Here is a 13,962-nt window from a genome sequence, read left to right as displayed (position 1 = left end):
GTGTGATGTAATGTGGAACGATTTTCCGTCATCCCTTGTGAAATTTAGTTTGGAGAGAAACCGGTTTCGGCGTTGTGCCATCTTCACTGCCATTTTTTGTTCTGAATAGTTTCTGTTTGTTCGTCACTATTTATAGCCGTGCTAAATCGTCGTTGGTTCTTAGTTAGGTACGTCTCAGCGGATTCTATGCTTTCGTTCAACCAGTGGTTTTTGTTCTGTGCATACATCCTCAGGTAGAAATCAGATGCTCACTTCTTCTTGATTAATTGTTGCATGGATTCGCCGGTAGGTAAAAATCAGTTATTTTCTTTCTCTTTCCTTTTGTAGTTTGGACTTGCGTTTCATTGTTTATGGGCGTCGCAGGGTTTCTGTCCTGTTTTGCGTATAGTAGCCTGAGTGGTTCGAATCGTATATTTATCAGATGCGGTGTTTATTTGTTCATTTATTATTTTTCCGACGAACGTCTTTTCTTTGTATACCTCCATATTCTCTAATACGTTTAGGTGTTTTTCTTTGTGCTGTACATGGAGAACTTTGGCTGTCTTTCCTATTTTCATTGGCGTACAATGGTTTTCTGCCATATGGTTTACGAAGTTCGATTCCGGTGTGGTAGATGGTTTTAGAATTTATTTGTTGTAGTCCCTTATATGTTCACGATATCTTGTTTATATCTTGGCCCCAAATGCGTGCTTTGAAATCAGTTATTTGAAGGTGTTTACACTGCTTGATCCGCATTTCTTTTGACTTCTCATCAATTGAAAAGGGAAGACAAAAACAAAGTGAATATAAGCAAACACTACATTTATTATATTGTTACCACATTTTGGACATAAAAAGGCAATTATTCTTTGATTTAACTAAAAATGTTTAAAGGTTATGTATATACTAACAATTTTTATGCACAAATTTCAAAGATTTATTCATTTCGTTTTGTTTGTTTTGATTTTGAAAAATTCCAAATGTCAAAGACAAACAAAGGCTTTTGTGGAACTTTTGTTTCTGAGTGAGTTCAATAAAACAGTACCGTATCAAGAATGATAGAATAAAAGATTGCGCCGATTGCAGCAGAACGCGTGACGTCACCGTAGAGTTGACAACTGAGAGCGGCAAATAAAACTGCTGTCTAGTGATGTGCTGAATTGTCGGTACCCAATACTTAAAAAAGGTTTCGGTACCCAATACTTCCTTATCGGTACGCGATACTGATTCTTTACATTAAACCTTCGCCATTACATGCGTTTCAAGTTTAGAAAAAACTTTCGTTACTAATTTATATGATATGGGCTAAAACACTTGAACTTATCGCAACAGAGAAATATTATTTTATCAGTTTTAACCCTGATAACCGATAACCGATACCGATTCGAAAATAATCGCTAACTGGTTACAGAATCTGCCTACAAAAATGATTTCGTCCGATTCAACTGGAACAAAAATTATTCAAACAAGTAAGAGTTTCTATGTATTATGGCCTCGAACCGACATATATACATCTTTCATTTGGATCAGTATTTAAAGCTCTTTTGGCTCCTACATTCGGGTTTTGATAGGCGAGTCTCCCCTGAACCGTTTTTTCCATATTTTTGGCCTATGTGCGCTTTTATTCGAAACCTGAATATTTCGGTACCGAGTATCGAGAGTATTGGATACTTAAAAGTATTGACTCAGCACATCACTACTGCTGTCATCTCGACTATGACGTCAGCAAAACAGCTGGTTCTGTCAAATTCACTAAGAGCCGATTAGCGTATTGCCATCGGCGCCACCTTCTGTATTCTCTCCACCGTGCATATCAATGCTTCATTTCAAACAAGCAAATGTCGTTGAATTGTTTTTGAAATACAGGATCATGACTTCGGCAACGTTTGATGCCTTCAGCAACAGATAAAATGGCTTTCAGCAACAAGTCAAACGACTTCTGCAACAAATAAACTGCGGCGTGTTGCTTCGCCAACCGTCCCAATCAGTGTTGCCTGGTCTTCAGCATGAGAAAACGTCACTCTTGGTCTAAAAAAACTTCATTTCCTACCCAAAAACGTCTTTTTCAAATGAATGTACAAAAGTTGTTCTTATTTACACTTTTATTGTATACAAAGGTACATATCGAGCCCTAACGGCCAAAATAATGTAAGCGACATTTTTTTCAACATTTTCTTTCTGATGAAGAATTATTCCTAGAGCATCTAGATACATTTCTGCATCAAAAAGAAATTTTGAAAAAAATTTCGCTTGAGTTATTTTGGCGGTTAGGGCTCGATATGTACGTAAGGTATATTAAAATATCATTTCGACAGAGCACATTTAAAATTTAGTGTAAACTGGTTTGAGATCGTTAATATAAAAATTATTTTATACATACACTTGTGATCAGATGATCAAGTCATCAACATTTTGATCGATTTTGGCTGTTTCTCTTTCGTTTATTTAATGTTTATTATTTTTCCATAAAAGCCAAGCTCATTAACAAACAAAACATAAATCCACAAAAATTGTGCAAAAATTATAAACAATCTGCAAATTTTCAGCTAGATTTTCAACTTTCTATTCAGATTTTTTAGCCCATTAAATTTCAGGGCAATAATGTGCAAGGTTAAAGGGGGTAAATAATCGCGTTGATTTTTAACAATTTATTTTTTCTTGTAGAAATTTGGTTAGGGCTCGGTTGTCAAAAACGCTAAATTACGTTCTGCTAAGAAGGAACATAGCAATAGGTCTAATCAATATCAAAAAATGTTTACGAATTGTTACTAGTACTTCCAAGTTTTTACTGAAAATGCATTCAATAACCCAAAATATTTGCAAGAGGAAGCGAATTCGAGAGCGTAACAACCCCAGAGAGCTGCAAATTCTTGCAAGTAAAAATTTTACTCAGAAAGTGTCAAAATGGCTCAAGTTGCAAGTTTTTACTAGTTTTGCGTTGAATAACTTTTTCTGAAAATTTTCTCTTGCTCTGAATTTGACTCTATGTTTTTCTTTTACGCTCTCGCTGCAAGTACTTACTGGAAAAGTTATTGAATGGACCTCATATTTCAGTATTTTTTGCGTTCAGTACATTTTCAATGTAGTCTTAAAAAAGTTGCCTACTTTTTTCTATCGTTTTATGCTGCACAGTTTTTTGATGCTTTTGCGAGCGTGCCTGCTGCAATATATCGGCTCTACCTGATTTGGCTTTTAATGTGCAATTTCATCATTACAGCAAGCCTCGTAACCTCAAGTGTTTACACAACCAGCTTTTGAACAAGGGATCCTTAGTCCAATAAACCAAAAAAAAACCTTTGGAGGTGGCAGCTGCAGCAAAACACAAAGATTGTAAAGATTTATTAAGAAAATAATTCAAAATCAGTTCTACTTATAAGATTTAGTAACAAAGAAAAATTACTGGGAAGTTAAAAAACGTAATTTTTTACACAAAAAACGTCCAAACGTCAACAGGGTACAAAAAACGTCCAAATGACATTAAAAACATCAACCTGGCAACGCTGGTCCCAATGAGCTCTCATGCTTTCGGCAACCGTCCAAATGCAGTATCGTGTTTTCGGCAGTCGATCAAATACGGCGGTTGCTGGTTTCGTGCACGTTCACTTTAAATACTGTTTTGCCGAAGTCAACATCAGTATGAGCTGTTATAAAGCTGATTCCAGATAAAACTTTGTAGCTTTGCGTGACATTTATAACTTTGCCAGCAAAGCGCCAGGCGCAAAAGGTATGCCACAATGAACGCCAAGAAAACAATTTTTTACTGTCTTTTACTCGTCAAAATTGCTGTGGATTTTATATATTTTGCTTTAAAAATATCAGCAATGTAATTAAGTTTTATGTATCTACGTGAAAACTGGAATTTGGACGAAACAAAATAAATATTAAACCGGCTGATTGTCCAAGCGCACACAAAGGTGGGAGTTGGCCATCTTTTCGCTTCGCGCTGCAGCTTCAACGATCTATGTGGCATGCTTTGTGTATTTGCATACAATTCATCTTATCTGTCAAAGCGAATCTGTCTGTAAAGCGAAGCAAAAGTTTTATGTGGCATCAGCTTAAGTATCGTTCACTTGTGGTGGCTGTATTTGCAAGCACTGTACGCTATGCGCTGGTGTTCGTTCATCCCCCGTTTTTAATGTGAGCAGGCTTATGGTCTGATTATGCATACTTCGCATAACTTCGCACAACTTCGCATAAATTTCAAACTGTTATTTCGTATGTACTTTGTATGTATTTTTTATGTATTCCATTACCCAGAAGTTAACAGAACTTTTAAAAACTTAGCTATCTGTTGAGTTTAGATTTTGTATCACATTTTCTTAAGTTACATTTTTATTGCACTGGTACAAATTGGTGTGCGAATTTATGCGAAGTATGCATAATCAGACCTTTAAATTGATGCCACATAAAACTTTTGCTTCGCTTTACGTGACAGATTCGCTTTGACAGATAAGATGAATTGTATGAAAATGCACAAAGCATGCCACATAAATCGTTGAAGCTGCAGCGCGAAGCGAAAAGATGGCCAACTCCCACGATCCAGAAAATAAAGGTCGCGCCATTCGCGGACCGCTAACCCTCTCTTCGTCGATTTGACAGCATCCACCTAATCGTTGACGTCATAAAATACTTTTGTTTACATTCACTGTTGCCAACTTGTTGCTTTTCGCACCAAATTTAGTGGGTATTCAAAAGGCTAAAATTTTTGATTTTGCTGCTTGGTGCGTTTTTGGTACTTTTGTTTTTAGTTTGAAGACACCAAATCAGAAAATCTTAAAAAACTGGAAGCAAAATTTATAGCAATCGTAAGTGTGGTAAGCCACTTTACAAAAATTTTATCAAAATCATGGCACAGTGACATAATCGACAACAAAATATGTGGCAGCACCTTCAATCATGGCAGAATAAATCGACCGTCGTGCAAGAAACATTGATTTTTATTAATTTTAATCGGCATCCTTACAATAAAATTATGTATGTATATAAAGTCCATAAAATACACCAATAAAAATTTGGTGCGTTTTCAAATTCAAAACTTGGCAATACTGCTTTTGTTCGATGCTTCATCTTTTTCTTGTCAAGTTCGTCTTGCTCTCTCATTCTGGTATTTATTGACGTCACGGCCAGTTGCTCCCAGCTCGATTGGCGCAATCTTATATATATATATATATTCTTGACCAACTCCCACCTTTTTACGCGCTTTGACAATCAGCCGGTTTAATATTTATTTTGTTTCGTCCAAACTCGAGTTTTCATGCAGAAACATGAAACTTAATTACATTGCTGATAATTTTAAAGCAAAATATATAAAATCCACAGCAACTTTGACGAGTAAAAAAGCGGTACAAAATTGTTTTCTTGGCGTTCATTGTGGCATACCTTTTGCGTCTGGCGCTTTGCTGGCAAAGTTATAAATGTCACGCAAAGCTACAAAGTTTTATCTGGCATCAGCTTTATAGTCACAAAATCAGCTTCGTTTGCCAATCTCTGGTATGCACAGAATAAAAACCAATGGTTGAACGAAATAATATAATCCGCTGAAACGTACCTAACTAAGAACCAATGGCGATTTAGCACGGCTATAAATAGTGACGGACAAACAGAAACTATTCAGAACGAAAAATTACACTGAAGATGGCACAACGCCGAAACCGGTTTGTCTCCAAACCAAATTTGACAAGGGATGACGGAAAATAGTTCCACATTACATCAATAAAAATAGTTTCTTAAAAGATCTTTTGAAAAAAATCCTCTCAGATGACAAAACTGTTTAAGCTTTAAAAATCTGCATACAAATACTCAAAAATTTTTTTAACGGAATCATAATATCTAATAAAATTTTTGATGCTGTTTTTTTAACTTTTTTCTAAGATTTGTTTAAGAAAAACTTAAAAAACGGGGCCAAAACTATACCGATATAGACTTGTGAGGTATCAGTGGAACAACATTTTCTCACCCTTTTTATTTCTTTGTAAAAAAACTCATTCACGTCCCAATTTTTTCTTTATCAAATACCATCACATCTTAGCTCAACATGGAATGAGGTTCGTTTGTCTTACCTTTCTCGTTCATGCTTTAATTGAGCTTGTTTGCAAAGAAATAAAAAGGGTGAGAAAATTCCTTTCCAATGATACCTCATATGTCTCAATCGGTAGAGTTTGGGCTGAGTTATTCAAGTTTTTAGCCAGTCTTTGAATAAAGTTGAAAAACAGCATAAAACATTTTATTATTATGATTCCGTTAAAAAATTGTTTGAATATTTTTATCTCATCTCATCTCAAAATCTCATTATTGCGATTCCGTTGAAAACTCTTTTTAAATATTTGTATGGAAATTTTTTAAGCTTAAATTCTTTTGTCACCTAACGTGATTTTTAGCAAAAAATACTTAAAAAACTGTTTTTATTCACAAAAAACTAAATTTTTGGAGGTATTTTCAAATCGGTCCAGCTCACGTAAATCTTAATATTTTTCCCAAATATTTCGGTGAAGGTCTTAAAATATAATAGATTTTATAATTCCGGTGGAAAAACAGTACCGATTTTTCTTTGTATGGGGAGTGTTGCAGTCTAATGTACATACAAATATGCATGTGTGTGCACCAATCTATAAATATCGTTGAATTATTTTAATTTCTATTGCAAAACAGACAAGACTAAAAGGTAGAAAATAAATAAAATAAAAAACTTTTTAACATACCACGCTTTTATATATGGACTAAAAAGTAGAAATAATATTTCTCAGTCCCATGAAATGCGTTGAAAAATACCTTTGAAAATCTTAGTGCAATTTCTTTTAGATTTAGTTTTTCTACGCAAAGTTATAACCGCAGAAACCATCTGCATATGTGCTCACCGATTCGAATCACAAGCGTCCAGATTTAAGAATAAATAACTAGAAAAAAAAACTTTTTAATATACCGCGCTTTTATAAATGGACTAAAAAGTAGAAAATTATATTTCTCAGTCCCAGAATTTGTTTTGATAACATTTGATTTTGAAATTTTAACAAAAGTCATTATAAACAATTTATGAGATTGAAAATGAAAAGCATGGGGCGCATGTAATAGACTTGAATTGATATGAAATGTAATATATATATGTACATATGTGGGTGTAAAGAATGAACTCGACTTTAAAAAATATACAGACGTGTTATTCCACGGTCAAATGAAGATGTTATCTGTATCGAGTATAAACCAGTTTGAATTAATAAATAATTTCAATAAGCTTTAAAAATATGTGCGTTTATTTGATTAGCTTTAACGTGACACCACAATTATATCTCAAAAATGGCCGAGCTCTCGTTCTTCCTTTCTTTTCGTTGTTTTCCTTGTTTCTTGACAGTGTTTCGACTTGCTTCTGCTCGCTGCACTATATTCGCTAGAGTTAAGTTAGGGTTGCCCTTGCGCACGAACTTACATCCCACCCCCCGTGAATCACTTTAGGATTCACGAACTTCCAAAACTGCTAATTTGGTTGCGGGACGGCGAAGTACTCCCGTAGATGTCTTTACGTCTACAAAACGCACTTGCCCATCTTTAGCCGGATACAACTTGACGACGATTCCCTTTTGCCAACGACCCCTTGGCAAAGCAGGGTCACAAATGATGTCTATATCATCCACCTGTAGACATTTCGTTGCCTTATGCCACTTCTGCCTATGAAGCAACTGTGGTAAAAACTCTACGGTCCATCGCTTCCACAAGCGGTCCTTCAAATTTTGCGCAATGCGCCACTGCTTCCTTAGACAAATTTTTACATCAACAGGCTGTGGTGTTTGCGTGGAATTGACACATCCCAACAAAAAATGGTTAGGTGTCAATGGCTCGTCTTCTAACGTAGTGAGCGGAATATCGGTCAATGGACGAGAATTAATAATATTTTCTGATTCAATCAGGACGCTTTGCAACGTTTCTAATCTCGGTGTGACTTCATGTAGTGTCTTGAGGAGCAATCTTTTTACGATACGGATCAAACGCTCCCAACATCCACCTGAGCTCGGGTTAGCTGGGCAATTGAATACCCACTCCACGCCTCGTTTAACAGCCTCGCCCTCTATTTGTTGAACGTCTAGTAGTTGTTCGCACTGTTTCAACTCCTTTTGAGCCCCCAAGAAATTTGTGCCATTATCACTTCTAATGCGCACTGGTGTACCACGACGGTTAATGAAATTCCTTAGGCAAATCAGAAACGCATCAGTAGACAGGTCTGCTGCGAGCTCAATGTGTACTGCTCTTACCGTCAGGCAGGTGAAGATAACACCCCATCGCTTCTCATGCCGGCGTCCAATCGTAAATGTTAGTGGCCCGAATAAATCTACGCCTGTGTAGGTAAAGGGGCGCACGTAGGGCGTAACGCGATCCTGCGGCAATGGACCCATCAATGGTGGCACCGGTTTAGCCCGATCGAGTTGACATATCGAACAATTCTTCTCTACCGTCTTCAGCACTGCACGCACTTGAATTATCCAGAACCTCTGGCGCGACTCGTTAATTATTACTGCTCGATTTTGATGGAGATTTTTCCTGTGAAAATGTTGTATTATAAAAAAAGAAATAGCGTGTTGCTGGGGCAAAAGAATTGGACGTCTGGCACTAAATGGCAAATATATCGCTTCATCAATCCTTCCATGCACTCGAATTAACCCATCTTCTGATAAATATGGCGACAGTGAGTACAACGGACTATCTTTTGTTACTCGTTGCTCCGATTTAAGACTTTCGATTTCTTTGGAAAATCATTCTTGTTGTACCAAATGACAAATTAATTTTTCGGCCGTGTCTACTTCCGCGGCTGTTAACGATCCTCTCATCTGCTCGTGTGTTTGGTCGCTGTTCCGTGACCGCAATAAGAGGTTTTTAATACGTAGCACCCAGGCAACGGTATTCTTAACTTTTATGTATGATGAAAACTTGTTATAGTCGATTAATCTGTTAGACGGCTTTTGAACTAACAGTTGTGGTTGTACTTCCTCTGCTGACGTATCAGGTGGCGACCCACTGTCGAATATTGGCCATGTCATTTCTTCCTGTCTTAAAAAATCTGGTCCCTTTAACCATCGACTATTGCAATTAAATTTGGCTGGCGGTTTTGGACGAGTGGCATCATCCGCCACATTAAATTCTGTTGGGATCCAACGCCATTGTGACGGATTAGTAGTTCCTACGATTTCGGCAATTCTGTGTCCAACGAAGGCCTTGTACTTTCTATTTGTTGACTGTATCCAGTGCCACACGGTTCTGGAATCGGTCCAAAAGGTTACACTCGTTATAATAACATCGTGATTGTTGCAAATCATTTGGCTTAGACGCGTGCCTAAAACAGCGGCTTGTAATTCTAGTCTGGGAACTGACATCAACCTTAAAGGCGTGTTACGTGTTTTTGCGGCCACGAATGCGACATCCCATCCGTCTCTAGTTGCAATGCGGAAATACCCAACTGCAGCAAATAACATCTGACTAGCATCCACAAACATGTGTAACTGTACGTCTCTGGCTGAGCCCATGAACGAAGAATATTGACGTGGCACTTTAGCTTGCTTAAATTTGTGGAATCCGCGCCACCAAGTTACCCATTTGTCGTGTACCTCATCTGTGATTGCGTCGTCCCAATCGACGTTACTACGCCACACCTCTTGCATCAATATTTTGGAAGCTGCCGTAACCTCAGAGAGCAGCCCGAATGGGTCAAAACTGACATAATAATACCCAAGAACTCCCTCTTCGTTGGCACTCTAGTCATAGTTAGCACCTCCTGTGGGATTCGATGAAATTGAGTATGGAACTCAAACGTGTCATTGCGCACATTCCAAAATATGCCCAACACCTTTTCTGACATGGCTTGCTTTTCCATACTCACGTTGTCATATTTTGCGGCACCCTTCATTCCGTAATTCAAATCCGGCCTCCGCATGTATGGAGACGACTTCACGACAAGTTCTGATGGCTAGTTCGGGATCATCAAAACTGCATACAAAGTCATCGACATAATGTCTCTCGACAATTGCGCTTACCGCCTCCGGAAACTGTTTCTCAAATCGAAGAGCGTTGTGGTTCTTGATAAACTCTGCACAACAGGGCGAACATGCGGCTCCGAAAATCATCGACGTCATGCAACACTGTTGTATAGCTAGGCTCGAGTCTCTACGCCATAAAAATCGCTGCGCATTTTGGTCTTCCTTACGGATCTTAACTCGCGAAAACATTTCTTTAATATCAGCGGCCACACCAATAGCGCCCTGACGAAACCGGAACAAAATGTTTTGAAGCGACTTTGCTTGTTCAGGCCCTTTTAGAAGACAGGAATTCAACGAAGTGTTTTGGACCTTTGCGGCAGCATCGAAGACGATTCTCAATTTGTCTGGTTTGTACGGACTCTGCACGGCAAAATGAGGAAGGTACCACATTGGCTGGCTGGTATCGGCTATCTCCTCGGCTGACAAAACTTTAGCATACCCTTTATCGAAATATTTTTCCATCTCTTGTCGGTATTTTTGTGCAAACTCCGTATCACCTTTCATCTTTCTTTCAATTCCATATAGGCGTTTCACGGCAGCTTCGTAACTTTCAGGCAAATTTATTGTATCCCGACTCCACAACAAACCCGTTTCGTAAGCCCTATCGCCCAACCTTGTCGTAGTTTGCATAATATTTCGAGCTCGCTTGACATCTTCACTTTCAATTGACAGTTGAACTGGCCCCGTTCCGAATTTATCAGTGGCGAAATACTCATCAACTAATTGATGCAACTCTTTTGACGGATTAATTTCGTGGATAAGCAAAACTACTGACAATGGCGTGCATGAAAATTTGGTAGGACCGTAGGCAATCCACCCCAGTTTTGTTTTTATGGCTAATGGACTGTCTTCTCTCGCCTGAACCGTAGCCATCGTGGCCGTCAAATGCGCGTTGTCCAAGCCGAGAAGCATAGCTGGTTGTACGTTGATGTACTCTTCGATCGGTAACGAATCAAAATAACTAAATTCGGATCTCTTAAAAGACTGTGTCGGCAAATTCAACTGCTTCACCGTGTGTACATTTTTCATAGTGAACCTCTCCTTGTCACTACGATTTTCTATTTTTACGTTAACCTTGCGTGACTGTTCAGTCTTAATTCTTTCGTCGTACCACTGAAGGGTTAAGGTGTGTGCCTGTCCCTTCAGCCCCAATTTGTTCGCCACACCTTCGTCTATCATTGATATGGTCGATCCCTCATCGACCATGGCAAAAATTTCAAGCTTCCCATTTGGCCCATACACATTGACCGGCAACACTTTAAATAGGTGGCTAGAGTTCACGTTGGGTGTCGAGCAATTTAAAACTGGCTGTGCTGATTCACTTGGTGGCGTTGGTTCCACCCTAACCTCATGTAGGCTGGCATGATGGAAACGTCGACATTCACCAACCCCACATGGTTTCTTCGAGCGACAGCTTGATACATTATGACCTTTGCGTAGGCAAGCAAAGCATAACTTCTCTTTCTTGATTATATCCCACCGATCTTTCACACTAAGAGAATGATGGAACCTCTGACAGTTGGCCATCGCATGAGCCCTATCGCAACAATAACATTCCATCGGCTTCTCAGTAGTGTTCTCGTTGACATGCATAACTCGTCGTGGCGGTTGAGCATTAGCTTTTGTAATCGAAGTTGACGTTGTTGATATTGTAGTAACGACTCGAGCTAACTCAGTTAACCAAATCGCGAAGTCGTTGATTGTTGGGTAAGGCTTAATGGTCATGGCTTGACGTGCCCACTCATACTGCTTACTTGCTGGCAATTTACTAACCACTTGTTCCAGCAACAACGGATTGTTGAGATGCTGCTCACACTTAGCAGATTTTAAAAAGGCGACAACATTACGAACATTTGTAGAAAAGGCTATGATCTGCTCCAATTTACTCTCTGAAATTGCTGGGAAACTTTGCAGCTTACTTAGTTGACAACGAATTAATTGGTCAGACCTACCGAATCTAAATTCCAGTCTTCCATTGCTTGTTGAACACCCTCTGGATAGATCATTGATGCTACGGCTTCTTTGGCTGCACCCACTAAACACTTGTGCAACCGCATTAAATTTTGCCTATTGTTATAGTTGAAGACTTCTGTGCTGTCTTTGAAGTTGGCATAGAACAGAGGCCAATCTTCGGCGCTTCCGGAAAACGTGGGTAGATCATATAATTTTAGCGGCGCCGTTTCCATTACTCTGGTTTCACTGTTGTTCACTGGTGGCGTGGGATTCTCTCGAGTCTGCAACGGCAATACGTCTGCTAGTATTTGCTGACGAAGATTATTGAGATCCCTCTGTTGCTCCTCACTGTTGTGTCGAATTTCATCTATTGAGGTCTTTAGTGATCTCATTACTTCGATTAACGTTGCCAATTGCTCCGGCTCTGCCCGTTGTACATTTTCCGTCATGATACTGCTATTTTCTTCTTCAACTGGCTGTTGTTGCTGACCACTTCTCAAAAAGTAATTGTTTGGCATTCGCGTGACACAAGCACAAAAATGGCGGGCTGTGCAAATTTTCAAGTAACGGCGTCGAACTTTCTGGAATCTTCCGATAGCAGAAGCAATGATGTCAAGAAAACGTGTAAAGAATGAACTCGACTTTAAAAAATATACAGACGTGTTATTCCACCGTCAAATGAAAATGTTATCTGTATCGAGTATAAACCAGTTTGAATTAATAAATAATTTCAATAAGCTTTAAAAATATGTGCGTTTATTTGATTAGCTTTAACGTGACACCACAATTATATCTCAAAAATGGCCGAGCTCTCGTTCTTCCTTTCTTTTCGTTGTTTTCCTTGTTTCTTGACAGTGTTTCGACTTGCTTCTGCTCGCTGCACTATATTCTCTAGAGTTAAGTTAGGGTTGCCCTTGCGCACGAACTTACAGTGGGTATATGAATAACGATTAGTGATAGAACTTTTTGGTAAAGTATCGATACTAGTACTCATTTATCATCCTCTAAAAAAGAATCGATGCCAGTACTCATATTTGCAAAAAAGTATCGATAATACTCGTACTTCCAAGTATTTTTAGGGCAAACGCGAAAAGTTAACAAAAATCAGATTGCTTTGTTTACATATACACATGACCTCTTTCTTTTTGTAAATTGAATAGACATTGCTTTTAATAGCTGAAGTCTGATCTAACAAGAATTTCTAACGGAGTTTTTGAAAAGAACTTGCTATAAGTTTAAAATTGTAAAACAAATGTTTATAGCAAAAGGCTCATTTGAAACTCTTAAGCTGATAAGCTCCCTTTCACAAAATTTTTCTTCGGAATGGGGCGGGATTTCGAATTTAAAACCAAGGTAGAATACATTGGAAAACGAAGGCTCTGTTATTCTGCAGAATTGCCAAGTTATCGAGCCGAAGACCACCCTTCTAACCCAAACCGGCACAAAAAACAATTGGTATGTGCTTTTACCAGACCCACTTGCTACCACGTATTTCGACCCACTAAATCCGAATCTGAGGTCCGTTTGACTCGGTTTTGCCATTTTTATTCACAATTTTCGCAATTAACTCCATATTTAGGAGGTGTAGGAGTCAAATGGACCTCAATATATGTCGATATGTGGGTCTGGTTAAAAGCAAAGACCAATTTTTTATGTGGGCCAGTCTTATCGAAGGCATGACAAGATATTCCTTTTCCAATTATTTAAGAAGTTTTAACCGAGACAAATGTCTACATGACTGATACCTCTTCTTCTATGTTGTATAAAAATTTCATAGCGATTACCAGTAGATCACCAGAACAAAGTATATATTAATTTTTCGGTTTTTTGAGTTATGACAGTATTGAAGTAAATGAACGTTATGCCCATGGGGTAATTTTTAAACATTTTTCAATGTAATTGAAAAAAAATATTTACCTAAACAAGTTTTTAAAACGTCGATGTTTTTCGGTGTTCGCGATATTTACTCAGTACTTGTCAAAAAGTATCGAGTCCTCTATACTACTCAGTACTC

At 38.3% G+C, this 13,962-nt stretch overlaps 1 protein-coding gene across 1 annotated transcript; it reads right to left on the bottom strand.

Moving 5' to 3' along the window:
• Nucleotides 1-9,842: 9,842 nt before the first annotated feature.
• LOC118736176 lies at nt 9,843-12,397 on the bottom strand. Its single transcript, XM_036466271.1, has 2 exons — nt 11,948-12,397; nt 9,843-11,810 (listed from the first exon to the last, which is right to left on the bottom strand). Exons 1-2 carry the CDS (start codon nt 12,395-12,397, stop codon nt 9,843-9,845), a joined length of 2,418 nt encoding a protein of 805 aa, XP_036322164.1.
• Nucleotides 12,398-13,962: the final 1,565 nt, after the last annotated feature.

The sequence above is a fragment of the Rhagoletis pomonella genome, unplaced genomic scaffold (assembly GCF_013731165.1).
Source record: "Rhagoletis pomonella isolate Grant_MI unplaced genomic scaffold, Rhpom_1.0 Rhpom_scaffold_00003, whole genome shotgun sequence".
NCBI lineage: Eukaryota > Metazoa > Arthropoda > Insecta > Diptera > Tephritidae > Rhagoletis > Rhagoletis pomonella.
The sequence above is the reverse complement of the archived record's forward strand: the minus strand, read 5'-3'. Positions and strand labels throughout refer to the sequence as shown.

What these genes read in the sequence shown, in the direction of transcription:
- LOC118736176 (XM_036466271.1), bottom strand. Translation starts at nt 12,397, where the DNA reads ATGACGGAAAATGTACAACGGGCAGAGCCGGAGCAATTGGCAACGTTA. An exon ending in AAGACTGGAATTTAGATTCG is followed by an intron (nt 11,811 to 11,947) that starts GTAGGTCTGACC and finishes AAATCTGCTAAG; the next exon opens with TGTGAGCAGCATCTCAACAA.